The 25,905-nt window shown below is 51.5% G+C and overlaps 13 protein-coding genes across 13 annotated transcripts; 5 read left to right on the forward strand and 8 right to left on the reverse strand.

The window, feature by feature from the left end:
- Positions 1-86: 86 nt before the first annotated feature.
- rps0 (40S ribosomal protein uS2) lies at positions 87-1,062 on the reverse strand (the record flags this gene model as incomplete). The annotated part of the gene is made up of 2 exons (XM_057133342.1): positions 87-828; positions 893-1,062. 2 exons carry the CDS (start codon positions 1,060-1,062, stop codon positions 87-89), a joined length of 912 nt encoding a protein of 303 aa, XP_056981330.1.
- Positions 1,063-1,400: 338 nt separating this feature from the next.
- Positions 1,401-2,361, forward strand: N7511_010966 (mitochondrial 37S ribosomal protein uS15m; the record flags this gene model as incomplete). Its single annotated transcript, XM_057133343.1, has 2 exons — positions 1,401-1,446; positions 1,508-2,361. The coding sequence occupies 2 exons, from the start codon at positions 1,401-1,403 to the stop codon at positions 2,359-2,361; spliced, it is 900 nt and encodes a 299-aa protein (XP_056981331.1).
- A 664-nt stretch (positions 2,362-3,025) lies between these two features.
- N7511_010967 (uncharacterized protein) lies at positions 3,026-5,720 on the forward strand (the record flags this gene model as incomplete). The annotated part of the gene is made up of 3 exons (XM_057133344.1): positions 3,026-3,226; positions 3,285-4,554; positions 4,606-5,720. The coding sequence occupies 3 exons, from the start codon at positions 3,026-3,028 to the stop codon at positions 5,718-5,720; spliced, it is 2,586 nt and encodes an 861-aa protein (XP_056981332.1).
- A 553-nt stretch (positions 5,721-6,273) lies between these two features.
- On the reverse strand, positions 6,274-8,147 carry N7511_010968 (glycosyltransferase domain-containing protein; the record flags this gene model as incomplete). Its single annotated transcript, XM_057133345.1, has 2 exons — positions 6,274-7,953; positions 8,001-8,147. The coding sequence occupies 2 exons, from the start codon at positions 8,145-8,147 to the stop codon at positions 6,274-6,276; spliced, it is 1,827 nt and encodes a 608-aa protein (XP_056981333.1).
- Positions 8,148-8,447: 300 nt separating this feature from the next.
- N7511_010969 (uncharacterized protein) lies at positions 8,448-9,482 on the reverse strand (the record flags this gene model as incomplete). The annotated part of the gene is made up of 1 exon (XM_057133346.1): positions 8,448-9,482. The coding sequence occupies one exon, from the start codon at positions 9,480-9,482 to the stop codon at positions 8,448-8,450; it is 1,035 nt and encodes a 344-aa protein (XP_056981334.1).
- A 380-nt stretch (positions 9,483-9,862) lies between these two features.
- On the reverse strand, positions 9,863-10,869 carry N7511_010970 (uncharacterized protein; the record flags this gene model as incomplete). Its single annotated transcript, XM_057133347.1, has 2 exons — positions 9,863-10,487; positions 10,535-10,869. The coding sequence occupies 2 exons, from the start codon at positions 10,867-10,869 to the stop codon at positions 9,863-9,865; spliced, it is 960 nt and encodes a 319-aa protein (XP_056981335.1).
- Positions 10,870-11,941: 1,072 nt separating this feature from the next.
- Positions 11,942-13,058, reverse strand: N7511_010971 (slipin family protein; the record flags this gene model as incomplete). Its single annotated transcript, XM_057133348.1, has 3 exons — positions 11,942-12,674; positions 12,724-12,841; positions 12,893-13,058. 3 exons carry the CDS (start codon positions 13,056-13,058, stop codon positions 11,942-11,944), a joined length of 1,017 nt encoding a protein of 338 aa, XP_056981336.1.
- A 1,574-nt stretch (positions 13,059-14,632) lies between these two features.
- N7511_010972 (LLM class flavin-dependent oxidoreductase) lies at positions 14,633-16,078 on the forward strand (the record flags this gene model as incomplete). Its single annotated transcript, XM_057133349.1, has 1 exon — positions 14,633-16,078. One exon carries the CDS (start codon positions 14,633-14,635, stop codon positions 16,076-16,078), a length of 1,446 nt encoding a protein of 481 aa, XP_056981337.1.
- A 268-nt stretch (positions 16,079-16,346) lies between these two features.
- On the reverse strand, positions 16,347-16,562 carry N7511_010973 (uncharacterized protein; the record flags this gene model as incomplete). Its single annotated transcript, XM_057133350.1, has 1 exon — positions 16,347-16,562. The coding sequence occupies one exon, from the start codon at positions 16,560-16,562 to the stop codon at positions 16,347-16,349; it is 216 nt and encodes a 71-aa protein (XP_056981338.1).
- A 93-nt stretch (positions 16,563-16,655) lies between these two features.
- On the forward strand, positions 16,656-19,400 carry N7511_010974 (uncharacterized protein; the record flags this gene model as incomplete). Its single annotated transcript, XM_057133351.1, has 1 exon — positions 16,656-19,400. The coding sequence occupies one exon, from the start codon at positions 16,656-16,658 to the stop codon at positions 19,398-19,400; it is 2,745 nt and encodes a 914-aa protein (XP_056981339.1).
- A 352-nt stretch (positions 19,401-19,752) lies between these two features.
- Positions 19,753-21,303, forward strand: N7511_010975 (sugar porter family MFS transporter; the record flags this gene model as incomplete). The annotated part of the gene is made up of 3 exons (XM_057133352.1): positions 19,753-19,801; positions 19,857-20,306; positions 20,366-21,303. The coding sequence occupies 3 exons, from the start codon at positions 19,753-19,755 to the stop codon at positions 21,301-21,303; spliced, it is 1,437 nt and encodes a 478-aa protein (XP_056981340.1).
- Positions 21,304-21,678: 375 nt separating this feature from the next.
- N7511_010976 (flavin-containing monooxygenase) lies at positions 21,679-23,687 on the reverse strand (the record flags this gene model as incomplete). Its single annotated transcript, XM_057133353.1, has 3 exons — positions 21,679-22,962; positions 23,011-23,280; positions 23,385-23,687. The coding sequence occupies 3 exons, from the start codon at positions 23,685-23,687 to the stop codon at positions 21,679-21,681; spliced, it is 1,857 nt and encodes a 618-aa protein (XP_056981341.1).
- Positions 23,688-24,105: 418 nt separating this feature from the next.
- On the reverse strand, positions 24,106-25,637 carry N7511_010977 (uncharacterized protein; the record flags this gene model as incomplete). Its single annotated transcript, XM_057133354.1, has 4 exons — positions 24,106-24,722; positions 24,773-25,119; positions 25,175-25,455; positions 25,506-25,637. The coding sequence occupies 4 exons, from the start codon at positions 25,635-25,637 to the stop codon at positions 24,106-24,108; spliced, it is 1,377 nt and encodes a 458-aa protein (XP_056981342.1).
- Between the last annotated feature and the right edge of the window lie 268 nt (positions 25,638-25,905).

A 25,905-nucleotide genomic window follows, 5' to 3' on the forward strand; every position in this document is an offset into this window, starting at 1 on the left:
TCAATCTCCCCGGATCGCCAGACTTTTTTATTGATTTGATCAAATTTCCCCCCTCTCAACGACTATCCGTGTCACAGTGAAGCAATTTACCACTTGGCCTCACCGGAGGCGGGCTGAGCCTCAGCCCACTCACCGGTAGGGGCGGCAGTGCTGGTGGCCCAGTCACCACCGTCAGCCTCCCAGCTGGTGGCACCAGCAGCGGCAGTGGCAGCGCTGGCAGCGGCGAAGGCAGTACCAGGGTTACCGGCACCGGGGGCGGAGGCGTCCCAGTTCTCACCGGCGAAGCCAGACTCAACGGCACCGGCACCGATCTCCTCAGCACCGGGAACCTTGGTCTCATCGGCGATCTCCTTGTTCTCCTCGGCCTCGGGGTCGCGGTAGAAGTACAGATCGACAACGGTGTCCCACTCGGTCTCGCGGGTAGCGAGAGTACCGCGGAGACGGAGGACCTCACGGGCAAGCATCCACCAGACGAGACCGATGGCGTGGCGACCCTTGTTGTTGGTGGGGATGGCAACGTCGACAAAGTCGGTGGGGGAGTCAGTGTCGCAAAGGGCAATGACGGGGATGTTGACGTAGCTGGCCTCCTTGATGGCCTGGGCGTCGGTGCGAGGGTCGGTGACGATGATCAGGCGGGGCTCCTTGAAAGAGCGGGTGATGTAGTTGGTGAAGTTACCGGGGGTGAAACGACCGGCAATGGCGGTGGCACCGGTGTGGGAGGCGAACTTCAGGACGGCACGCTGACCGTAAGGACGAGCGGAGATGACACAGACATCGGCGGGGTTGTCAATGGCGGCGATGATACGGGCAGCCAAGACGATCTTCTCCCTATTCCATCACAACACAGATTAGATACAAATTCAGTCAGGAGTCGATTCACTGTTGCGCATACCAGGTCTTGCCAATGTTCAGGACGTTGACACCATCGGGGCGGAGCTTCCAGAGGTAGGGCTCCATGTGCACCTGAAGGTTCTTGGAACCAAGGTGGCACTGAGCAGCAAGGAGCATCTCAATGTCCTGCGAGGTAGGGTTGAAAACCGGGGGGAGCTGGGAGGGGGCCATGATGGGCGATTGATAGATTGACGGATGTAAGATCAATCGTCTGGCTCTTGTCGTGGTGATGGAGGGAAAAAGATCGAAGCCAAGCCGCGAAATTGTTGCACGTCGCGATTCGGTGCAATTTTCGCTTGCGTGCGCTAGGGCTAGGGCTGGTATTATGTAAGTATTCCTTGGCACTGTCTGAGTCTCGTGAGTCTCGTGATTTTCATGCCTGAGGCTTGATTATACCAAACTGGCATAGCGCGGTTGGAGACCGGCCGCAAGATTTCCCGACAAAAGGTTGATGCGAAAAGACGCCGATTGCTACTGGTGTATCATCTACACTGAAGCTATCATCCAGCATGCCTCCGCGCATTTCAGTTCAGCCCTCTTTGAAGGCTTTCTCCGGTATGGCTTACAGTTCCAGTTCCAGTCCCAACCAATTGGTCCCATCTAACCTGGCGTCCAGGATCGTCTTATGGATATAATCCATTGACCGCGGCCAACACATCCATTCGCGCTGCATCCAGCAAGGCTCAAGTTCGGAGGAAACATGACCCCTTCTTGATGGCCCAGGCGCGTCAGCGCAAAGCCGCCAACGTTTCTCGCCAAAAAGTTCTTGCAGAGGAACGGCAATCTTCGTTGGGTGACCCCGTGAAGAGCCGGTCGACACCTTTTATACAAGAGATCACAGCAATCCATACCGAATCACACATTCCCTCCACCCTGAACGCAGACCTCAACTATTACCTGAACTTGAATGAGCTGGATGCCGCCCTGGATTTCTCCAAGGACTTGACAGAACCTCTTCAGGTCGCCGACCGCAGCACAGCCGATCCTGAAGCCGAGAAGGCGGCGCTTTCTGCTCACAGCAAAGATCATCAAAATGCCCAAGAAGCGATCAATCGAATTGTGAACCTCAACAATGGAAACACCAAGGACCGAGTGCGTCTTAACATTTTGAAGTGCATCGAGACATTTGGAAGACATTACACAGACTCGGTTCTACCACCAAAGCCCTCAGCCGTGGCTCATGAGTCTGCTCCTGTTCACCCAGAACGAGCGCCTCGCGTTGGCCCCGATACCGGTTCTCCCGAGGTCCAAGCAGCGATCTTGACCGTGAAGATCATTAACCTGTCCCGACACCTCGAGTCTGCCAACAAGGACAAGCACAACAAGCGCAACCTGCAACTACTTCTTCACAAGCGACAGAAGTTGCTGCAGTATATCCGCAAGAAGGAGCGTGGGGGACCCCGTTGGCAAAACCTGATGGAAACATTGGGACTGTCTGATGCTGCCTGGAAGGGAGAGATTTCCCTATAATGGGACTTGTTTTAATAGGATGCATCTACACTATTCCCATATTGCATCTGTGGTTGGGGTTGGATAGAGCATCACCGTATTACCTTGTATCATCTATCTTGGAGCTAGCGAGAGTTACTTTGTTGGTCCATGTTTTTTTTTATCACTTTTGAGCTTACAGAGCATCTGTACAAATAGCATTGGTTTCGCAATAAATTTACTTTTCATCGACAAGCATTCAAACCTAGGAACATACAGTAGACAATAAGGTGAAAGGACATAGAAGCAGCCTCACCGCCTTATTATTCTGCCGACCTGGCGCATCGATTTTCAAAAGTTACAACTTGGGAAGGAGCGACTGGGCGAAAACACCTCAACTGTGTGCACCTGCCCTCTTCACGCCTTCACGTCACTTTGTTTACTTTTTTTGCGATCCTCCCCCCTCTTTGTTTTTCTTCCTCTTCTCTCTCCCCATCATTCACATCAACATTACGCATTCACTCTTGACTGCTTAAATGTTTACATCTTGCCTTGCAGGCAATAAGCTGACAGATCATACTTTGACTGGCTACTTTCTCGCTTTCTAGCTTTCCAGCTTTGAAGCATTTCTCAGAACTCACCCTCCCCATCCTCACTTTCATCCCTCGCCACCCACATCTCTCTCGCATCTTGCGCACTCACCAAGATGCGTCTTCGGTCGAACCATGTTCTTCCTGACCCTAACCAGGTCCCACCTCCCGCTCGTCGTCGTCGCCAGACGCGAGCTTCTTCAGCTCAGCCCACTGAGCTTACAGCTCAGGTTACAACTGAGCCTGCCGCTGAGCCTGCCACTGGGGCGGCCAGACGGCCTGCCAAGAAGGTCTCCAAGAAGACCCGCGGCAAAAAGGTGAGTATAAGATTCAGATATTCTGACCTCCTGTTCTAACACATGCTTTTAAAAAAAGCAGGCGTCTCGCAAGACGAGACCGCAAAGCCCTGGACCTGAAGGTCCAGCCTCTACCACTTCGCCGGGGCCCTCCCCGATAATCTCCCAAGCTCCCAGTCCGCTGGCCGCCACCCCGGCGGTTCAGTCTACCGATGACCGTGAGTTGGACCCTTCTCTCCCCCCCTTGGATCCCCAAGAGACCGTTCAGGGTACTCGCGTGGCCCAAAATGACGCCCCGACCACTGCCCATGACACCGTCCCTCCCCAGGACGCCTCTCCCCAGGACACCCCGCTTGCTCCCCCAAACTTTATGCCTGAAAGTCGACTTGGAGCACGACTTTTCACAATTGAAGAGGCCGACGAGCCCTTCTCCCCTTTCCAACAGCACGCACAAGAACGTGCTGATGAGCGCCGCCGGGCACAGCTCGCGGAAATGGAGCAGATCCAGAACCGCCTTGCTAGTCGCCTACAGGGCCAAAGAATTGTACAGCAGCGACTTGATGAAGATGAGCGACGACGCGCAGAGTTCCACCGTCTTCGCGACGAATACCTTGCTCGCGAATCTCAAGCTTCCTCCGCCTCCTCTGTCAACCCCCAAGTACCCTCCCCTTCCCTTCCTGAAAACGATGATGAAGATGATTTTGTTGATGCCCGCGAGGTCATTGACCGAAAGTCCGAGTCGGCCAGGAAGTGGTTGCGGCACAAGAAATACTCCCATATGCCACCTCCTCCGCCTCTCTCACCCTTCAGCCAGGACCGTTTGCATCGCGTTATCAACGGCTTGGAGCTTCCCGATCCCCCAGGAGTCTGGACCAGAATCAAGGAAACGCAGGGGCTAACATATTACAAAGACGGCTGGGGCATCAAGCGGGTGCGCCAGTCAGACCACCCCGAATCGTCACCCGCCAAACGACAGAAGTCATCGATCGCTTCCCCTGTTTTCCTCTCATCTCCTCGCACCCGTGGAGTCCCTCGCAAGTCTTACGCAGATCGTACCCGCCGCCGGCAGATTGAGGCCAATGGCCGGATCGACCGAACGATTTTCCGCCTTCCTGAGCTGCTTGCTCAACAACAAGCAGATGCCGCGTCAAACCCGGCTCGCTCATCTACAAATTCACATGATACTAATCCTCCTACAACCCCACCACCTGCTGACCCTGCACCCGCCCCTGCTACAGTGCAGGCAAACACTAGCTTTCCAAGAGCCATCTTTAATTCACTTACTCAACGTTGGACCAGCCTTTGGGGAGGAACACCCGCTGGGCAACAGGCTGAACAGCAACCCATTGGTGAGTCATCTACTCATGAACTTCGTTTCAATGACTTATATCGCGTCACAGTACAAGAACCGCAAACCCCCCGTGTTCAAAACACTGCTTCTGAACCACCCGCATCTGCCCCCTCGGCATACCATGACGCCCGGTCACACCGGGAGACTTCTCCTACGTCTCAACAGACCGGCAATCCTCGTGTCCTCCGACGCGCAACTACTCGTCCTTACCGCCCACCCCGCAACTACGACCTCTACCCTCGTGGCTTTGATGAAGCCCTTATTGACCGTTGCTTCGTTGGCCAGCGCAAAGCTCCTGAAAAGAAACAAACCAAGGAAAAGGATACCTCAAACAAACGGAAGCGAGCGCCTTCCCCCGATGTGATTCCTAATCCTCCAGGTTGCAGCTACGGTTTGCATGATGATTATTTCACCTATGATGATGACGATGAGGCATGGGCCGCTGAGGAACAGGCCCGCCGAGATGCTGCGAAGACCGCCACGGATTCCTCAGAGCCTGCCACAAAGAAAGCCCGGGTTAACTTCAATCATGCGGGGCACTTTGAGGTGCCCTACTCTTCTGATTCAGAGACTTCTGTCGTCGATCACGCACCTGTACCTACCAATTTCAACCATTCGGGACATTTTGAAGTTCCCGAGTCATCGGAACCAGAGGAGTCCAGCACAAACTCTAGCCCAAGTTCTGATTCAAAAACCAGCACAAAATCCGACACAACCAAATCCAGCAACCGCGAGGCTCAGCGTACTCGATCGAAAAGAAGTACCTCCCCTCTCACCAAGGCTCGTCGCACCGCCGAACAACATAAACCAAAAACCCCTAGCCGTCTTCGTGCAGCTCACCGTTTCTCCTTGCCTCCTGATGTGATGGACAACCTGCATCAGATGTTGACCAGCGAGGATGAAGATACACGCAAAAGAGCCGCAACCATGTTGCAAGCTTGTCCTGATGGCGACCTGCGGAAAATCAAATGGCCTCAGCGCAAATCTTGGATCGATAAGTTAGATCTCATTCGAGACGATATCCGCGCCCGTGACCGCCACTACCGGAGCCTCGTACTCAAGGACACCGACCAAATCAACCGAGACAAAGTCCATAAGAGGTTCCAGCGAAATGTTGAAATTCTGGCCAAGGCCCGTCGGGCTGGACGGTGTCTCAAGGTCTGATCGCCATCTACATAATCTCGAGTCACAATCATGAAAACTTCCGTGTTGGATTAACCTGTTGAATGTATGAGTAGGATGTGGTCTGTTGTTGAATGTTAGAATTGGATGTTAAAACACTTCAATCAATGTTATATTAACATGTTGCAGCCTACTTCACATCGTACTGGTTGGCTCTTGAAATGAGAGAGCGCCGGCTTCATATGTAAATCAAATCCGTAAGCCATCCCCAAGAACAATACTTCACTCGAGCTTCAGTAACCACTGGCTGGAATGCCTTTCATCTCATCATGGACATTCTGCCTCCGCCAGATAACTTCGTTCCACTTTAGTCAACTCGAGCGACTACGCTCAAATTCTACACGTGATGAAGATGTCGAGTCAGTGTATTGTTTCTAGAGTAGTGGTATCATGCTGCTCAATGCAGGAACAGAAAAAGAAAACAAAGAGATAGAACGCCAGAGACTGGAAAGATGCATCCATGCAACCCCAGTCTCGATAATGGATACACGCGTATTCAACCCCTGGTATAAAACAAACAAATCGACTGAAAGCCCTACAAAAACAACGTATCCCGCTCCGGAGCCTCCTTGCCCGAAATCAGATTCCCATACTGATTGTAAACCGGCTCATCGGGGTCATCAACCTCCTTGGACCAAAGCCCAAGTCCATCATCGAACAAATCCCTTTCCTGTCCATTGCAAACCTCAGCAAGGGTAATCCAATTCTCATCGTCGGTCCAGATCCCACCCCGACCACCCCGCACCTCCAGCCAATCCTGCCCGCCGAGCAGTGCAGATTGGGCTGCGTCGAAGCCGTGTGCGCCGCGGACGTATTTGCGGAGCAGGGCGCGCGCCCAGGGGTAGAACCACATTTTCTCCCACCATCCGTTGCGGAGTTTGCTGTCGCCGTTCAGGTGGATTAGGGCTGGGATGTGGCCTGAGTGGACGTTTGTCATTAGAGGGCTGTTGTGCCAGGAGATGTTGTGGGGGTTGGGAAGTTTGTCAAGTGTGGCGTTCCAGACTGGACGGAGGGTTGATTCCTTTGCGAAGCGGGATTGGTTGTATGGGTTTGGGAGGGCTGATATGTCAGTTGGGAGGAGCAGGCGGTGTTCGCGCGGCACGCCGTGTTGGGCTTGCAGCATGGACATTTTGGTGATGTTGTTGTATTTGACCCATTCCACGTCGTTGCGGGACATGATCTGGTTGAAGAAGAGTTCCGATTCAAAGTCCACGCCGATGCCGTACTCGTATCTGTGGCCTGTTTCCAGTCGGAGGCTTATCCCTGTGATGTTGGCTGCGTCGGATATGCCTAGTCGCCGGTAGACCCAGTCCTTGACGCCGTTGGTTGTGCGGCGTCGCTCCAGTTCTCGGATTACTTCTTGTCGTCCGTAGATCTGGGTTAGGGCTTGGTAGTCACTAGACTTCTTCGCGCGCTGATCAAGTAGTCGCAGCACTTCATCGTAGATCAGTCGTACATCGGCTGCTTGGCCAATTACCGCTCCGGGATCCAACCACTTGGGTCGGTTCAGGTGCCCATCTGGATAGGAGTCCGTCTTCCAGCCATACACGTCCGGAGGCAGAGTAGAGTCGGGGACAGAAGCGCAGCCGGGGTCGTCCTGCAATCCCGGGAAGCATATCTTGCTCGCACCAAACAGCACACGCTGGGTATATTTCTGTACTTTCTCGGACACAGGCCGGCCCTCCAAGCCGGCGAACCCAAACTTCGCCTGCAGTTTCTGGTTATTGGCCCGGATGAGGTTCTGAAATCGCTTTATCAGGACCTGTGGCGGCAGTTGGAAGAACGTATCCAGTCCATCGACCATCAAGACAAAGTCGCGGTCATGCACGATCTTGCTGTCGCGGAGGTAATTCCGTGCACGGGTGATGTGCTCCACCATGCGCTCTGTCTCCGTCGCCCCCGGTGCGTCATGGCCGTATCCAAGCAGCGTTGGGGGCGGGTATCCTAATATCATAGCCGATGTGAGCGTGCGACATACTCCACGCGAGCCTTGCGAGGCCGGGACGAGTAAATGCAGGCGCGGATTGGGCTTGCTTAGGTCGTGCGGCAGGGTCTGGTTGACATTGATATCTGTCCGGGGAGGGAGAATCACCTGAGCATCTTCGGGGCGCTCAGGGAAAGGAGGTTGTGAGGGAAATTTGGTCCAGAAGTTGGGTTCAGGTCGCTGGCGGGTTGTTAGCTCCAGCTCCAGCTCTCGCTCTCGCCCTAGCTCTAGCTCTCGAGCATCGATTGCGGAATATTTTCCAGGGAGCCATCACCTACTTTTGAAGACGAGTGAAGCATGTAAAAGACGAAGATCAAGGCGACCACTGACAGGACAATTGTCTTGCGCTGTGCACGTGGACGGTGATAGGCCTGCCATAACACCGTTGCCGACTTCTCTGTGAACGGCGCCTCGACTGAGGCCATAGTGCGAGGATGAGGAACTCAAAGAGCTAAGATGTGAAGTGAACATGTCCAGAAAGGACTGGACGAGAAGACATACGCAATCGTTCTTCAAGTGGAGAGGCCACGGGCTGTGATCGGCGCGACGTTTCCGGTGTCCGCCACCTTATTAGAGGTTGAAGTTTGATGTTGGCAGCCAGTTACACACTTTACATTCTGATATACTCTTTTACACTCGTTTATATTACTGTTATGCTCTTTAATATACTTGGTTCAGGTATATGGTGGAATTATTATACAGGCCGGGTGGATATGTACATGCGTTCACTCCAAGTATATCTCCTCTCGAAGACGTTGCAGATTGCGAAATAGGCCACCAGCCGGCGCACCACTGTCACTATCACGCCTGGCCTCTGGCCTAGATCTAGCGGAGGCGCGCTGGCTTTGCTCACTAGCAGCCTGCTGCTGTTCTAGAGAGCGACGACGATCCTCCACAATCTTCGCAAGGCTATCCACAAAACGATTGCGCGCTTTCTCTTCTGCGGAGCCATTCCAGACAGTCGCCAACACTCGAATCGCTTCGACGCGTCGGTTGGCAGCGTCTAGCCCAGCCTGTCCGCCTCCTTCGCTGTCCAGTAGTTCTGTCACCTGTTTTTGTAGCTTCTTCATCATCTCTTGGCCCTTTTCTTCCCGGTCGCGACCGTCGGCGTCTAGGTCTGGTCCGGAGACGGAGATAAAGGAGGAAGAGAAGGATATCTCTGATGGGGGGAGTGGCCATTCCATTGCGTCGCCGAATGTTTGCACGACATCTTCTAGTCGTGAGCGGACTTGGTTGAGAGTTCGGAGGTTCGTGATGTATTCGGGTTCTGCGGGGGCGCATGTCTTTTCTTCTGTTGGTGCTACCTCGTCGTCTTGAGCTGGTGCATCCTCCGTTTGTTCGGGCTTGTGCGCATCTTGCTCTGGCTCGGGAACAAACTTGTTGATGTCGTCGCGCAGAACTTCGGTTAGGGTTTCGGATAGCCCAATGGTCTCGCCTCGCAGTACCTCGACTTCGTAGGCTAGTCGTCCGCCGCTTCGGAGGATCTCATCGGTGAGCTGGGATAATGTGCTCGAGAATCGGATGTTTTGAGCATTGATCTTGGAAAGTAGAGACTGGACTTGTGCCGACAGCTCTGTCAGAGGTACTGAGCCGGGTGTTCGAGAGGCATTGGGTTGTAATGATGCCACGGTCAGTGGTGAAAGGGATTCATTGAGGAAATCGGCTGGGTCAAAGTTGGGGTCGGCGAAGTTGGGGGTGACATCGGGTATATTAGTAGCCTTTGCACCTGCTCGAGTACTCGAGCTATATGAGGAAGCCATGCTATGTGTTTGACAACCGTTCAAGATCACTGTCCAAGATCGCAACACTGGAGAGAGACAGAGCTGGCCTCCGCGGGGATATCTCCACCGCCTGAGCTATTTTCGGTATAGCGGTTGCCTCTTTTGGATGAATCCGCTGCCGCTTTATACGCCGATCTATACAGCATCAACATCGACTTTCGGTTCTTTCTGTCCAAAAGATCATGGAATGTCTATCATATTACTAGGCTATATTATCTACCGCCCAAAGGTTTATATAAATCACTTCTTTCATGCAGCGCAGAACTATACATATATGCAACCCACAAAACTCACGTTAACCACCAAGAAAGCAAAAAGATAAAACAGATAGGGTATAATACCATCGACAGGAAAAAAATTCAACCAGAAAGCTCATGTACAGGCCTCGGGGCCTGGTCAGCCGCCAACTCTGAAGGATTTGTCGAGGGTGTGATACCGCTCACAGGCGCAGTCTGCTGCGAACTTCCACCAAGCTCACTAGCCTCGGCGTGCGCAGATCGCTGATATGAGGGGTGTGTGTTACTCGGTACCTCCTTTTGTGTCTTGCGACGGCGCAAGAACCAGAATGCCAATGCGGCGAGGATGAGCGCACCTCCTACGCCGACGCCGACGCCAATTCCAATGCTTGCGCCTTTGGATAGGCCAGAGCTTGAGTTTGAGCTTGAGCTAAAGCCTGAGCCCGAGGATGATGAGGCGGTCGAGGAGGTGTCTGATGTCGAGGTCGAGGATGCTGTTGCGGTGTTGGAGCTTGCGGCTGAGGCCGACGTTGATGTTGCCGTTGTGAAGAGACTGGAGTCGGTGGCTTCTAGCTGGATCTGGAGTGGTTGCGCCCACATTGTGATGGGGCCTGAGACTTGGGTGCTTTCGTCGGATACTTGGCGGACAGTCACGATTGTCGAACTGGTGGATGGGAACATGCTGGTGCATCCTGCGTAGGTAGAGTCTTCGCCCATTGAAATAGTGAGGTAGTCGAAATTGCTTGTTCTGTGTGAATTTAGGGTTTCGCGTTGTGCGGATTGGATAGTACGTACGAGGGACAGCATTGGGCTGTTGTAACTGGATTATGGATTACCATGTTGGCTGTGGTATATCCTTCTGGACAATAACCCGGGCTAAATGCGATCGAGGCCATTTCTCGTCCGAAATGGGTATACCCCGAAGGGAAACAATTTGGATCCGCATTGTCGCTCGCCGCGGCGTTTTGTAGTAGTAGGCCCTTTGGGATGAGGTTTGCGCCTGAAGGCTCAAAGGTCCATGAACTTGAACATGAAGCGGGTGGAGTAAAGATTGTCGTCATTGCCAAGGTCGTGATTCCATCGGTGGAAACACTCGACGTTGTCGTCGCGGCCGCCACGGTGCTCGACATGATCTCGGAGTCCTGTATGTCCACGAGAACTCAATTCCAAGAGCAAAATCACCCCCAAAAAAACTCGAACGGCGCCGAGGGACAGGGGCAGTTTATGTACGGAGTCTCTTAACAGTTTCCGCCCCACTGCTAGGCTCTTAGTGCTTATTTTCTCTTCAGACTCTCACCGTCGTTCAAGTTCCTGAGCCTCGATTCACGGCATTGGGGCCAAATTTAGTATCCAGTATGGGGGTTTTGTTGGCCCCATGATTGGCCCCGGTTCATTAACCTTGCTAACAGCCATGATTTGGACCATTGATTGGCTCAGCATATGCGAAAATGTCGGATAGATCTGCACACCCAACTTGTTCGCCTCCTACAACCAATGAGAGAGGCTTATATTGTCTCCATGTTGCTGCAGGATTAGCTCCAGGAGTCTGCACACGTCGCTAAAGTGCAACGCGTCACGGAGAATTGTGGACTAAGGACTAAATATCGGGGTATCATAGGACCTATAGCCTCTTCAGAGTCAAGATGATAATGTGCTTGGATTACTATGTGCGTTTCAGCCACAAAGTCATGCAATGTTTCCTCGTTAGATATCTCATTCGCGCGGGAAATTAAGTGGTGGGTATTAGGTGCATATTGTCCAATAAGATGCCTTGCGGCCTGACTAGCTATCTATAGCCATCTGCTTACCAGAACTTGGATTAGCGTGTATGCATGATGTTGATAAGTCTTGGTCTACGGAAAAGATCTCAGCCCTGTATGCATGCACCTTGGCCTGATGTGGCAATTCAAAAATATACAAAATTCACATAAAACTTGCATTAAACTAACGTGGTAATAAGCACCAAAGCATGTAGTCATAGCTATTAAAACGCTGCAAGGGCAGCAAAAAGAAGGTGGGTATCGTTATAGATCCAGTCGTGTCCAGCCATAATACAGAAAACAGTAAAGCCCAAGCAGAAACGCAACAGGGAATCTCCAGGTGAGAAATCTGCTTGGACAACATAAATCACAAAGCAGAAAGCAAGGTCAACTTTTCATGTTGAAAAGGTACTTGACCCACGAACAAAAAGACACAGGTTCTCTAGATGTCCTCAACCACGCGAGCATTCATCGCACGCTGGAACCCATCATCGGCCTGGCTCGTGGCGCCGTAGTTGCTCGGGCCTTCGCCGGCGGAGTCGGCAGCGACGAGCTGGCTCTGGACAGTCTGGTTCATCGCAGGCAAGAAAATGACCTTGCTGTTGGCGGTCTTGGCCATGGCTTGCATCGCTTCGAGGTATCGGATCTGCATGGCAGGAGCAGAAGACAGAATGTCGGCAGCCTGGCGCATCAACTTGGCAGACTCGACTTCGGCGCGAGCCGCAATCACCTTGCTCTCACCGATTCGCTTGGACTGCGCGGCCATGGAGAGCGAATCCTGCAGGTCGTTGCTGAAGATGATATCCTTGATGAGCATGGACTCGACCTGGACACCCCAGCCGGCGGCAACTTCTTCGATAATTTCCGATGTCGACTGCGCAATTTCCTCGCGACGCTCGATCACGTCCTGAAGTACGCGGGCGCCAATCACATGGCGCAGGGTGGTTTGGGTACGCTCCACCAGCGCTTGTTTGACGTTGGCAATCCCGAAGGCAGCCTTGTGGGGAGAGATGACTTCGTAGTAGATGACCGAGGTCAGGTTGAGAGTCACATTATCCTTGGTCATGCAGACCTGGCGGGGCACCTCGACAATCTGGATCTTCACGTCGACTGTGGTGATGTGCTCGCTGAGGGGGTTGATCTTGACCAGACCGGGATCCACCGATCGCTCGAAACTATAAAATGTCAGTCCCAGTCGACCCCGGCGATGGAATCCTAGCTTACCGTCCGAATCGCGAGACAAGACCGACCGCACCTTGGTCGACAGGCTTGAAGGGGTTGGGGCAGCAGATACAGCAGGGAATCGCTCCAAAGAAACCAATACATTCACCCAGACCGTGGACTAAGACGGATTAGCTGCCGACACCCATCAACTATCGGTGACGCGACTTACTCATGGCGGCGTACCAGCCGTGGGCATCGGGGTTATCGTCATCGTGTTCAATCTGTGCCGCGTACTTGGGCTGCAGATCCCCCCGACGAGCAGGCTGGACGTTAACCAGACGGGGGAGCTGAGGCTCCTCGGGAGCTTTGCTAGAAGTGGCGCCGTTGGTAGACATGATGTATAGTTTGGTAGTGGATGGAGAGGAGAGAGGAAGGAGGGGGATGGGCGAGGTTTAAATGCAACCCCAATAACTTCACATACGAGAAACCTTGAAGCTGCACTCCGCAGTGGAGACCGAATTAACCTCAGCCTCAGGGCTGAGTTCGCCGATTATCCGAGTCGTCATGACTCGTTTGGAGATCCATGGATATTCCCTTGTCACGCTGTCTACTGTAGAGCTCACTACAAGCTATAGCTCTTCAGGTCTATCTACTGTTTATCTGCAGAGCGAGGTAAATAGGATTCCTTCCATTCCGTTTCCTGGTACATAGTGGCATGCACATTCCGATGCAAATCTCTCTCTCTCTCTCATATCGTCATACCCCTTCCAGATGTCTTCCAGGGCGCAAGGGTCAAGGCAGATTCGGGGCAAAGTTTGGGAGCGAGCGCGAGAACGAGCCGCATTCAGTCAAGCGCCCAACCGCTCTCACACCTGACTTGTTTGTTTTCCTTCGGCCCCCAACTCGCGGATCTTGGCGATGATCGTCTCGGAGGCAGTGCTGGACTGACACGGGATTGGCGTCCTTTTCTCCGACTTGTGATTTGACTTGATTGTGGGGCTGTGTATAGGTCGGGCAACGGATCAGATGGGGCACAAAGTCGGATAATGCCGTGTTCCGGGGTTGCTATGGTCCATGGGTGATGCGGGAATGACATATGACGGGAAGCATTACACACATTAGGTGTATGTAGCCTTTCTGTGCTGCAGATTATATCAACTAGCATCATTGGTCTAGTGGTAGAATTCGTCGTTGCCATCGACGAGGCCCGTGTTCGATTCACGGATGATGCACATCTTTTTTTGGTTCTTTTTTAACCAGCTGAGAACACGTCCAACTTGTGTTTCTCGATCTTTATTATCCCTGATTTAATTTCGCTCTTTTTTTCAGTTGTTTCTGTTTCTCGGTTTTTTCAGGCACAGAGTACACATATAGGGCTTACTATAATTCAAGCTCGTTCGAGTGGGCAAATTGATGGGTAGCCCAAGGGATATACCCATTGACCTATAACCACTATATAACTTGGGATAACGTCTATATATCCATACGACATCACAAATATAGCAGATTGTTCTGACCTCTTACACAATAATAATTCATACCCCAAGAACTGGCACGACTTCGAAATGAACACATATCAATAGAAATCACCTCATAGTACGTGGGTCAGTACTCATCCTCAACAAGACAATCCTACGCTACAACTATACCCCACGAGCAAGACAGGCACTCGCACGAGAGAACCGACATCCGACTACAGTAGAAGCAAAAGCTCCGTACCAAGCCTATCGAAAAGGACAAAGCCGTGCTCACATTGGTCCCTGCATTGCTGACGCCATCAGACTCCAATTTCACGTCTTTACGCGGGGTGAAATGACAGGCAGGAACCAACGTGAACGGACAATAAATAACATTGTATCTGCCCCTCATAGTAATGCGACATCCCAATTGACCCCTCAATTCCTATATCTTCGATCCATCACCTCTCCTACCGCCGCGAACAAAGCCCTAACAGGGAGAAACCACCAAAATGCCCGAAAAGAAACAACTCATAATCAATGCATTCGCCATGCAATCTCCGAGCCACTTAAATCCAGGTCTCTTCGGCTACCCGACTGACCAAGGCGCCGACTACAAAAACATCAAGCACTGGATTGCCCTAGCAAAGAAACTCGAAGACGCAAAATTCCACGCCATCTTCTTCGCGGATGTCTTGGGCGGCTACGATGTCTACCGGGGTCCGGCAAACCTCGATCCTACCATTCCCGCCGGTGCGCAGTTCCCAATCAATGATCCGCTATATAGTATCCCCGCCATGGCGGCTGCGACGGAGAATATTGGATTCGGCGTCACGGCATCCACGACCTATGATTCCCCCTATGCGCTTGCGAGACGGTTTTCCACGGTTGATCATCTCAGCAATGGCCGTGTGGGCTGGAATATCGTGACTTCGTACTTGGATTCTGCGGCCAGGAATTTCGGACTGGATACGCAGGTTGAGCACGATGAGCGGTATCGAATCGCCGATGAATATCTCGATGTCACGTATAAGCTGTGGGAGGCATCGTGGCGGGATGATGCCGTGACGTTCACGAAAGGCGATTCCAAGAACCAGCCCTATGCCGATCCAAAGGCTGTTCGTCAGATCAACCACAAGGGGAAATACTTCCAGGTCCCTGGCCCGCATCTGTGTGAACCTAGTCCCCAACGCACGCCGTTTATTCTTCAGGCTGGTACATCCACGGCTGGCAAGGCGTTTGCTGCGAAACATGCCGAGGCTGTCTTCCTGCATGCGCAGAAGCCGGAGCTTGTGCGGCCTTCTGTGGATAGTATTCGGCAGCAGGCTGCTGAGATCGGTCGGAATCCGCAGGATATCAAGATCGTGGCTGGTGCTTTGGTCATCGTCGCTGAGACGGATGAAGCGGCGCAGGCCAAGTTTGATGAGCTGAAGACATATGGTGATCGGGAGGGAGCGCTTGCTTTGTTTGGTGGTTGGACTGGGTATGATCTGTCGACTTATGACGATGATCAGGATTTCCGCTTCGTGGAGTTGCCTGCGGTGCGGAGTATGGTGAATCACTGGGCGAGTACGGTTCCCGGCACCGAGGGTCAGAAGTGGGATAAGAAGACTATTGCGGAGTATCTGGTTCTCGGTGGGAACGGGGTCAAGATTATTGGGAGTGTGAAGACGGTTGCGGATGAGTTGGAACGATGGGTTAGTGTCGGTGATGTCGACGGGTTTAATTTGAGTTATGCTAGTCTGCCGGATACGTTTGACGATGTGATTCAGCTATTACTGCCCGAGCTGCAACGCCGTGGCCTGTTCTGGTCTGATTATGCTGTCAAGGGAGGAACTTTCCGGGAGAATATGTATGGCAAGAAGGGTCAGGCAAGACTCCCTGACGCGCATCCGGGAGCGAAGTACTTCTGGAAAGAGGGCCAGGAAGTGCCCCCGTATTCATTAGAGTCAAATTAGATAGTTTGAATGAATTGGCTTCTCATGACCATGTGCTCGTCGAAAAATATGTACAAGTGCTCGAGTTAGGGCTAGTCGAGAGTGAGTCAGCTTCCCCGGGAGTTCACCACCTGTTCCTGCCGAGGAATCTCGTGTTCTCAACTCTTACCCGACTCAACTGCCAATCCCCGGCTCCACGTATTCTGGCCGTGTCCGAGACGCCGAATTTGTTAGCGTGGCCGAAACGCCAACGCCCGTCTATACTTTCTCCCCCACTTCTGCGGCGTTTTCAGCCTGTGATTGGTGTGTCGCCGGCAGTTCCCCATTCTTTGCATAGGCGGGTGACTGAATTCACTTTTCTCCCCATGGCACCGTCTGATCCTGGGGCACTTTTGGCGGGGTTTCTCGGGGTAGAGAGGAGCGAGTTGTAATGAGTTACGTTGGATTCCTTTCCAATCGGGAAACCCGATGCTTCTGGTCTGTGGTAGCGGCTTTTTGGGGCCATGGTCTGGGTCATTTGACATTTGATATTTGCCTTGGACTCTTAGCTTGAGTTGTGTTCACTCTTTCAATCACTCTCGAGGAACAGTCTTGCACCATGCAGATCTTTCGCTGTGGTATTCATGGGTTCCATGAAGTCCTTGGAATTGATGCTGATGAGATTCGTTTCTACTGGGCCATTGAGAGCAACGAACAAGATGCGGCCCAAGTCGCCTATCGCATTGTCGTGACGACAGATGCCAAATCTCTTGACAAAGAGGACTCAGGCTCTCTAGTCTGGGACTCTGGACGAGTCGAGAGCAATGAGCAAAGAAACATCACCTGCAAGCCCTCCAACGGGTTCCAATCCACCTGCAATCATTTCTGGAGGATCAAAGTGTGGGATCAGGCCGGAAATATGTACCAGAGTGCTGTCAATCACTTTTTCACTGCTTATCCGCGCTCTCATCTTTTGCCGCCGTATAGCATGAATCAGACCTACATGCCCCACACCAGTCTGATTTTCAAATCCTGGTTCGAGGACGAAGCAAATCGTTGGAAAGCGGTTTGGATCGGTGATGGAGGCGACAAGCCAATTTACCTGCGAAAATCATTCGAATTGGCGCGACGACCAGCAAGGGCCATTTTGTTCGCATCTGGTCTTGGCCATTTCAACATGTCTGTGAATGGAAAAGCTGCTTCAAATCATCGTCTTGATCCTGGTTGGACCAACTATCACCGTCGTGTCCAGTTCACTTCTTATGATGTGACCGATCAGCTTGCTGCAGGCCAAAATGCCTTGGGCGTTCATCTAGGCAACGGCTTTTACGCCGGAGACAAGGGTGATGATCGTTTCTTTTGGCCGATGTACGAAGACAATACGTACGTTCGGTATGGAAATGAGCTATGCTTCTTTGGAGAGTTGCATCTTTTCGACGACGATGGAGAACATACCGTTTTGATCTCGGATGCTTCGTGGAAGGTCAGAAAGAGCGCTACCACCTTGGCCAATATCTATGCATCTGAAACGCACGATCGACGCCTGTATCCCTCAAACTGGGACTGTGTTGAGTTCAATGATGCGGAATGGGCACCAGTAAAACCTCTCACTGGACCCAGAGGTCAGATCCATTATCAGACTCAGCCTCCAGTTGTACTTCATGAGACATTTGAACCGATTAAAACCCACAGTCCTAAAAAAGGGACTGTCTGCTATGACCTGGGTCAGAATGCTTCAACCATGGTCAAAATTGCAGTGGAGGGTGCCGCAGGCTCAGAGATCATTGTTCGATACTCTGAGACTGTAGGAGAAGATGGATTAGTTCTCATGCCCGATCCTCTGTTCAAGGAATTCGAGACGGGTGTTTTCTCTCGAATCTTCTTGGCTGGCACTGGTAAACCTGAGATATGGGAGCCAGACTTCAGTTTTACCAGTGCTAGATATATCCAGATTGAGGGTGTTTCTTTGGAAGCCGACGATCAACTGCCAATCATTCATTCCGCAGTTGGTCGTCATATTTCATCAGCTGCCAGAAAGCTCGGAACCATGAAGACCGACAAAGAAGATGTTAATTCCCTGCTGAATGCTCTCTACTGGTCATTCTCCAGCAATTTGTTCAGCTATCACACGGATTGCCCTCAGATTGAGAAATTCGGCTGGCTGGAAGTCACTCACCTGCTGGCTCCCGCCACACAATACATCCGCGATATGGAGTCCTTGTACACCAAGATTCTTGATGATATTCTAGATACCCAAGAGCCTAGTGGTCTTGTACCAACAATGGCTCCGGAGATTCGCTATATGTGTGGTCCCCTGCACGACACCATCACCTGGGGTTGTGCCTTGTGTTTGCTCCCTGATATCCTGCGACAGTACTATGGCTCTACACATGTCATTCCCAAGGTGTACCCAGCTGCAGTCAAATATATGGAGTATATGCAGACCAAAGAGCGCAAAGGCGGATTGATCGAGCACGGTCTTGGCGACTGGGGCCGTGGAATTGCATTCGGCAACAACCAAGCCAACATCGAAACAGCCATATACTACCGCTGCCTTCAATGCGTTGAGATGATGGCTCGCGAGCTTGGAAAGCATGAGGAAGCTGAAAAATTTAATCAATGGGCTGCACGCGTCTATGCTACCTACAACCGCCATCTCCTCGTGACCGACGACTCTTCTCGTCCCTATGCATACTACACCTCGCTCGATAACTATCCCGAGCGAGATCGTGATGCCATTGCTCAGGCTATGGCTCTGCAATTTGGTCTTGTGCCTGCCGAGCACCACCAAGACGTGATGGCTGCTTTCCTGGACGATGTCTCCGACGGCAAGATCCGGGCTGGTGAAATTGGACTCCGTTTCCTCTTCAACACGCTAGCCGATGCAAAGCGACCTGATCTAGTCCTGCAAATGGCTAGACAAGAAGAGCATCCGTCTTATATGCGTTTCTTGCGCCGGGGTGAGACTACCTTGCTTGAATTCTGGCAGGATGAATGCCGGAGTAAATGCCATGATATGCTGGGGACTATCTATGAGTGGTTTTATGCTGCTGTCCTAGGCCTGAAGCCTATTACAGATGCCTACCGCACTTTTGCTATTGAGCCACCGTATAATTCCGAGTTTGAGCATGTCAAGGGGTCTGTTGATTGTCCTTATGGGTTGATTGATATTGAGTATATCCGCTCCGAGGGCTTTGTGTCGTTGAACCTCACCGTGCCATTTGGAACTATAGCTACTGTTAGATTACCTGGTAATATGAAGAAGGCCGAATACGAGAGGCAGGAGGGGGAGAAGAGGATTTGTGTAGAAGGGAAGGAGTTAACGCTTCCCCACGGATTGTATACTGTCAACATTCAGCTCTAGAGATCCCGAAACGGAATAGAATAGAAATTACCAGCTTCAGGTCTTTGACACCGATATCTCCCGCGTTCCAGCTCGTTTAATCCCGCATCTCCACATACCGACTAGAAAGACGACCAGACCAGTCCCAATGAGTGGCAATTCCCTCCCACCCCCACAACCATACAACCGGCAACAATGGCCGAAACAAATAGAGCTTAATTTGACTGAAATCTCGGGCAAAATCAGACCGAATGTCTGTGCTTTCTCTCTCGCTTGGCCGGAAACGCTGGACTCCGATTGTCTATATAAAGTTGATCCCCACGGGGAAAATCCCCCAGATTTCCACCTCGACTGGCTCTGCATTCCTGCCACCATGACAAACCTCAAGACTTTGTTAACAGCCACCTTCCTGGCCACTGGAGGTATCTCTTGCTCTTCTTTATGTCGATCATACCGAATCATCACTAACAAACTCAGGCTTCCTCTTCGGCTATGATAGTGGTATCATCACCTCGACCATTGGTCAAACCCAATTCATCAAATATTTCTCCAACCCCAGCGACACAGTAACCGGCGGCATCGTATCAGCCTTTCAAGGCGGCGCGATCCTAGGAACAATCATCAACATCTTCACTGGTGATCGACTGGGCCGAAAATGGTCGGTCTTTACGGGTGCTTGTATCTCCTGCTTTGGATGTGCGTTGCAGGCTGGCGCTGTAAACATGACGATGCTGATTATTGGTCGCTTCATTGCTGGTGCCGCTGTTGGTATGCTGACCTCGGTCATTCCTATGTATGCTGGTGAGATTGCCGAGTCCTCATCTCGAGGTATGATGTCGGGACTGTTGCAGTGGATGTTGAGTTGGGGATTCCTGGTTGCGCAGTGGCTGGGATATGGCTGTTCGTTTAATGAGACACAATTCCAGTGTGAGTGTTTCTTCCAGGATTGTGCTGATTGCTCCATGGCATACTGATACCTCTTGCAGGGCGCTTCCCTCTCGCCTTCCAATGTCTCCCCGGTCTCGCCCTGATGAGCGGAGTGCTCTTCCTCAATGAATCGCCGCGCTGGTTGATGGAGAAAGACCGCCACGAGGAAGCCCTCGCCGCCCTCCAGAACCTGCACGGCAACGGCACACCCGAGAAAGCGGAATACATTGAGCTGGAATTCCAAGAAATCCGCGAGACGATCGCAGCAGAGCGGGCGCAAACCAAGATCTCCTGGACAACTATTCTCCGCAAGCCGTCCTGGCGTCGCCGTCTCATCCTGGGCTGTGCCGTGCAAGCCTTTGGCCCTCTTTCCGGTATCAACGTGATCAACTACTACGGCACACGCATCTACTCCTCCCTCGGAATCGACACCCAGACCTCCCTCATGATCATCGGGATTAGCGGTGCCCTCTCTATCGTATACTGCACCGGTGGACTCTGGGCCCTCGAGCGCGTCGGCCGTATCAAGCCGCTCATCTTCTCTGCGGCGGGTATGGCCGCAGCACTCGTCTGCAATGCAGCCATGTCGCAGCATTTCAACGAAGATAATACGAACCAGCTACGCGCTATGGTGGCCATGAACTTCGTCTTCAGTTTCTTCTATACCTTTGTCGGGATCATTTCTTGGGTATACCCAGCTGAGATTTTCCCCGTGGATGTTCGCAACCAGGGTAATTCGCTGACCACGTTCACGAACTGGACTATCAATTTGGTCTTTGCGCAGTTCTCGCCGAATGCGCTGTCTACGATTGGATTCCGTTATTTTTATGTCTTTTTCGTTTTTAATCTGGTCGCCATGTTGGCCTATATCTTTTTCTTCCCTGAGACCAAGGGTAAGACGTTGGAGCAGATGGATGTTCTGTTTGGTGATGAGGCGCCGGCTGGGCTTGAGAATGAGAAGGAGACTGTTGAGGTGGTGGAGCATGCTAGCAAGTGAGTGTTTTGGACTTGCGCCTGGATGCTTGACCGATGAAGACCATGTATGGAGGATCTTATGACCTTTGTTATCCTATGCCAATTTATTCAATCCTAATTATTTACAATGCGCCTGTGAGATTGGCACAAAAGAGCCATGTTTAAAACACCCTAAATGAATCAACACATACCCTTTCTCATATAATAGTGGATGTATAAAATTAGCGTAGGATTAGCGTATTCTAAAAGTAAATCATCATACTGAAAACGCTATACATCCACTATTATACGAGAAGGGATGCGTTTTTAACATGACCGTTCATGAATCATTTCGAAAAACCCCCATCAATTCGAACTCATACTCGTAGACTAAACATGTCCATCTCAGACTCGAAATTTACACATCCCACCAGCCCTCCATATAAGACTTCAAATCCAACTCCTCCGGCAATCTCAAATGAGGCGTCAACTCCGCTCCAGGCGTAATCTCCTTCGTAGTCCATCCATTCCCAAACCAAGCAAAACGATTCCCACTAGCTCCCACATAAGAATACTCCCAATCCTCCCAGCGCGGATCCCGCCGAATGTAATTGGCATGCGATGCACTGCCGGGGAATAATCCGTGAATCCTGGAACCGGGCTTGCCGCCATTATACCAGGAGCTACAATTCGCGGACCAGACCGTCCGCGGATAGAAATTGTCGCAGTATTCGACGAAATCATCGGTGGCGGCCTTGGATGGGGCCATGGATTTGATGCCCTGGCTGCGGAGCTTGCGGAGCACCTTGGCGATGTATGTGACTTGGTTCTCGATGCTGTTGGGAACGGTGCCGCTGTGGCCGGAGGAGTAGGGCCCGCCTAGCCAGAGGAGGTTTGGAAAGCCTGGCGTTGCGAAGCCGAGGTACGAGTATGGGAAGCCGAAGTGGCCGTCACGCTTCCAGGCGGTTTTCAGGTCGAGTCCGTTGGCTATTATGGAAAATGGGGGTGCGTGGTCGATGTTTGCTCCTGTTGCGCAGATTGTTATATCGACTTTTCTTTCTATGCCGTCTTCTGTGACTATGCCGGTTGGTGTGAAGTTCTTAATCTTCGTTTGGATGTAGTCGACGTTTGGCTGGGATAGGGCTTCGAGGTAGCCGGGTCCTGGTGTTGGGCGGCGGCAGTTGGGTGGGAAGTCTGGGACAATTTTGTCACCTAATTCAGGCTTTTCTTTGACACGTTGGAGCATGAGGTTTGTCCATTTCTCCTTGAGGCTGTTATTTTCTGGCGTATCTTTGAAAATTGCCCCAAAGCGTTGGAAGTAGCCTTTCTCGACGTCGCGTCGGTACTCCAGGTATGCTTTGGGGTCTTTGAAGGTCTCCAATTGGGACTCGGAGAAGAGGTTTGGCTCCAGACGGCGGACTCCCACGTTTCCGCTGCTGAATGAATCGGCGATCCAGGTCGGATTCCGGGCAAAGTGGTCGACATGGCTGGCGAGTGGCTGGATTGATGGGAGAACCTGAAGACCAGAAGCACCGTTGCCTATGAGAGCCACTCGCTTTCCCTTCAGATCGACACTGGGATCCCAATTGGAAGAATGAAAGAGACCTCCTTGGTAGTTGTTGATACCCTCATAGTCGGGTAGTTTCCAGGCATTAAAATGGCCTATGGCGTTGATTACAACGTCCAGTTCTTCTTCGTATATCTGCTGTATGTCAGTGCTGGTTATCAACTCTTGGATTACATTCTTTACCTTGGAGCCATCCACGTATTCAATGGTGACGTTCCATTTCCCTTTCTCGGGATTCCATTCAGCCTTTTGGACCTTCTGTCCTGCACGGAGATATTGATAGACATTGTGCTTGCGTGCAACACCCTGCCAATAGTCTCTAATCTCCTTGCCTTGGGCAAACTCCTCGGTCCATTGTGTATTCGGCGAGATATTGGACTGGTAGGCATGTGCAGGAATATCACAGCGAACACCCGGGTATACATTCTCAAACCTGATGATGTTAGCCACGACCTCCACTGCAAAGAGAGAATATCTACCATGTCCCGCCCTAAAACCGCTGTTAGCTGATGTCGCCAATGTCGCCAATGTTGCCAGCAAGGGGTTAGTCAACCTACCACATCGGCATTCTTATCATAGATTCGCAGATCGAGTCCGGGCAGTTTCGTGGGGAGCATCACTCCGGCTGTAATTCCTGCCAGACCGGCTCCGATAATACCAACTTTGATGGGTCGCACTTCATCAACTGGATGCTCCTCCAGCTCGAAGGTTGAGCTATTTTCCTCCACGGTGGAATTGGCATCGTTGTCCACTGTCACAGTAGTCGCGTCCTTTAGCTCAGAGATACGCTGGATCGACTCGGGAACATGTCGGGGATTTGAGAAGGGAACATCTCCCACGGGAGTCTCTACAAGAGCCATAATATGTGTAGGAGAGATGAATCAACGTATAGCATGTATGTTGTAGAGTCAGAATTGGAGCTCTCTTGTACACGAATCGACCCCGCGTGTCCCTGCACGTCATTCGGAGCATTTGACACGTTGAATCCCCCACTGATAAATAGTTGCATACTTGCGATATCTGAAGCATTTCATTGGTCCAGACCACCCCATCGCGGCATTGGATGGCGTGCGGATCGCAACATTCTTTCCACTTGAGTCGCCTTATTCTCTCGGCCGACATTTGGATGTTTTGGTTTGGTTGACTTAGGGCTTGAATGCCTCGGTGGCCGATGGGATTAGTCCAGATCTAATGCTCCCGAGGTCCCGTCGATACTAAGTTTGACCCTTCGCCTAGACAGAGACCAATTTAAATATGATTTTCTCGAAGCAATTGATCTTATTCCTTCCCTTCGGTATTGATAATCACACGTTGTGCTTCGAGACTACTACTATCAGACTGTCCCTCCTCATGTGTGTCCGTCTCGGGTTGATTCCAGTCACCAAAAACAGCGAGGATCGTAAATGGGATTGTGAAGCCCCACAAGGAGAACCCCAGAATCATCTGGTTCAAATTAGGCCAGTGAGTAGCACCCACGGCGTAGGCAATGGTGCTGCCAATTGACTCCCATGATCTCAAAATGCCAGTGGTTCTCGCGATATCGCCATCTCCCTGAGCTCCTTTGATCTCGGCCATCAGCCAGTAGATATACGTTTGGAGTACCTCATAGAAGAACTTGAAGAATAGATAGACGGTGAAAGCAGAGTTGAAAAAAGGTCCATCTCCGAGGTCGAAGGCGGGTGATTCAGTCATTCGTGATAGTTTCACTTGTGTGATAGCATTCCAAATCCAAGCTGCGGTGACAAAGATCAGGACAAAGATGTAGACACCTTTAGACCGAGTTTCGCGAGACAGATAGTTCAAATCGAGAATGATGCCCGTCGATACATTGGCAAAAGCACCCACAACGGCTGTCAAGAAAGAGGCGAGCGCTCTGGAGCGGACGGTAAAGTACGCTATGTTCGTCAGCATAAGGGCTTGGAAAAAAAGAACGCAGAAGACGTACAGGTCAAATAGTTTCCTTGATAAGTGGTGCCAAACTGCCCAGCCAGGAAGACTGGAATCAACAAGAGCATGTACTTATTCTTCAATTGCCTCCAGATGGCACGAAACTCAATCCCGAACGTCGTTTTCTTCATATAAGGGATTTTGGTGCCATCACTTCTGATAACATCTTGCGGCTGGGACAGTAACAATGCAAAGGGAGCCCCTAGAGATGATATGGCAACAAGTCCTAGGTATGTTGTATAGGTGACCTTGCCGACATGTGCAGTATTGACGTTGAGGGCGAGCGAGATCGCACCACCAACCAGTGGTCCCATTTGTCGGATTCCCATCCAGATTCCGACGTATCTAATAAGACAATCAGTCAAAGTGATCAGCAAGATGGTGAATACATTGTACTGACCGTCCCCGTTTCGCCTCCTCTGGGTATCCAACCGCAATGGCAGCTTCACTAGCCCACAGAAGAGATGCCCCAATTCCACAGAGAGCCGCACCCAGCAACAGAAACCACTCGTTTCCATAGCGATTATTGCAGTATAAACCAGCGGCATACGGCGTGTAAAATGCAGCTCCGATGAACAGGGTCCATTTCGCAGTGATTTTGTTGGTGACACCGCCAGCAAGGAAGCAGCCCACTGACATGAGGCCATATGTCAATGCATTTGCTGCGTTGTTTAACAGAGGCTTAGTCCAGTCAGCGAGATTTCGAGCTGCAAGTTTTCAGGGTGACCTACACTCGCGTTACCTCCTGCCCCGAGATTGTTAAGAGCAGTCCAGATTCCGGGCTCGCAAAAGGCGACTAGTCCGACTACGATAATTTGCAGGAGGCATGACCGGTAAAATGTTTTTACTCGATCAAAAGCCATGGTGGAAATCAGGTATTCCTGCAGAAGTATGTTCCCGGGAAGAGGCCATACTGCCAATCTTATATGTGAAGGATAGATAGCACGCCAGGACCCATTATGCTCACGATAATATTCACACTACTATAATGAGACCCCCACATCAACGTGCATACATGTACAATTCTAGCACCAAAACCATCCGACAACAGCAGATACCAAACAAGGCAACGTAGTATACTCCACCACGGGGATTCTTATCTAACTTTTACTCCAAGCGTGGCCCCTGTTT

The sequence above is a fragment of the Penicillium nucicola genome (assembly GCF_028828085.1).
Source record: "Penicillium nucicola strain IBT 29836 chromosome Unknown utg000010l, whole genome shotgun sequence".
Taxonomy (NCBI): domain Eukaryota; kingdom Fungi; phylum Ascomycota; class Eurotiomycetes; order Eurotiales; family Aspergillaceae; genus Penicillium; species Penicillium nucicola.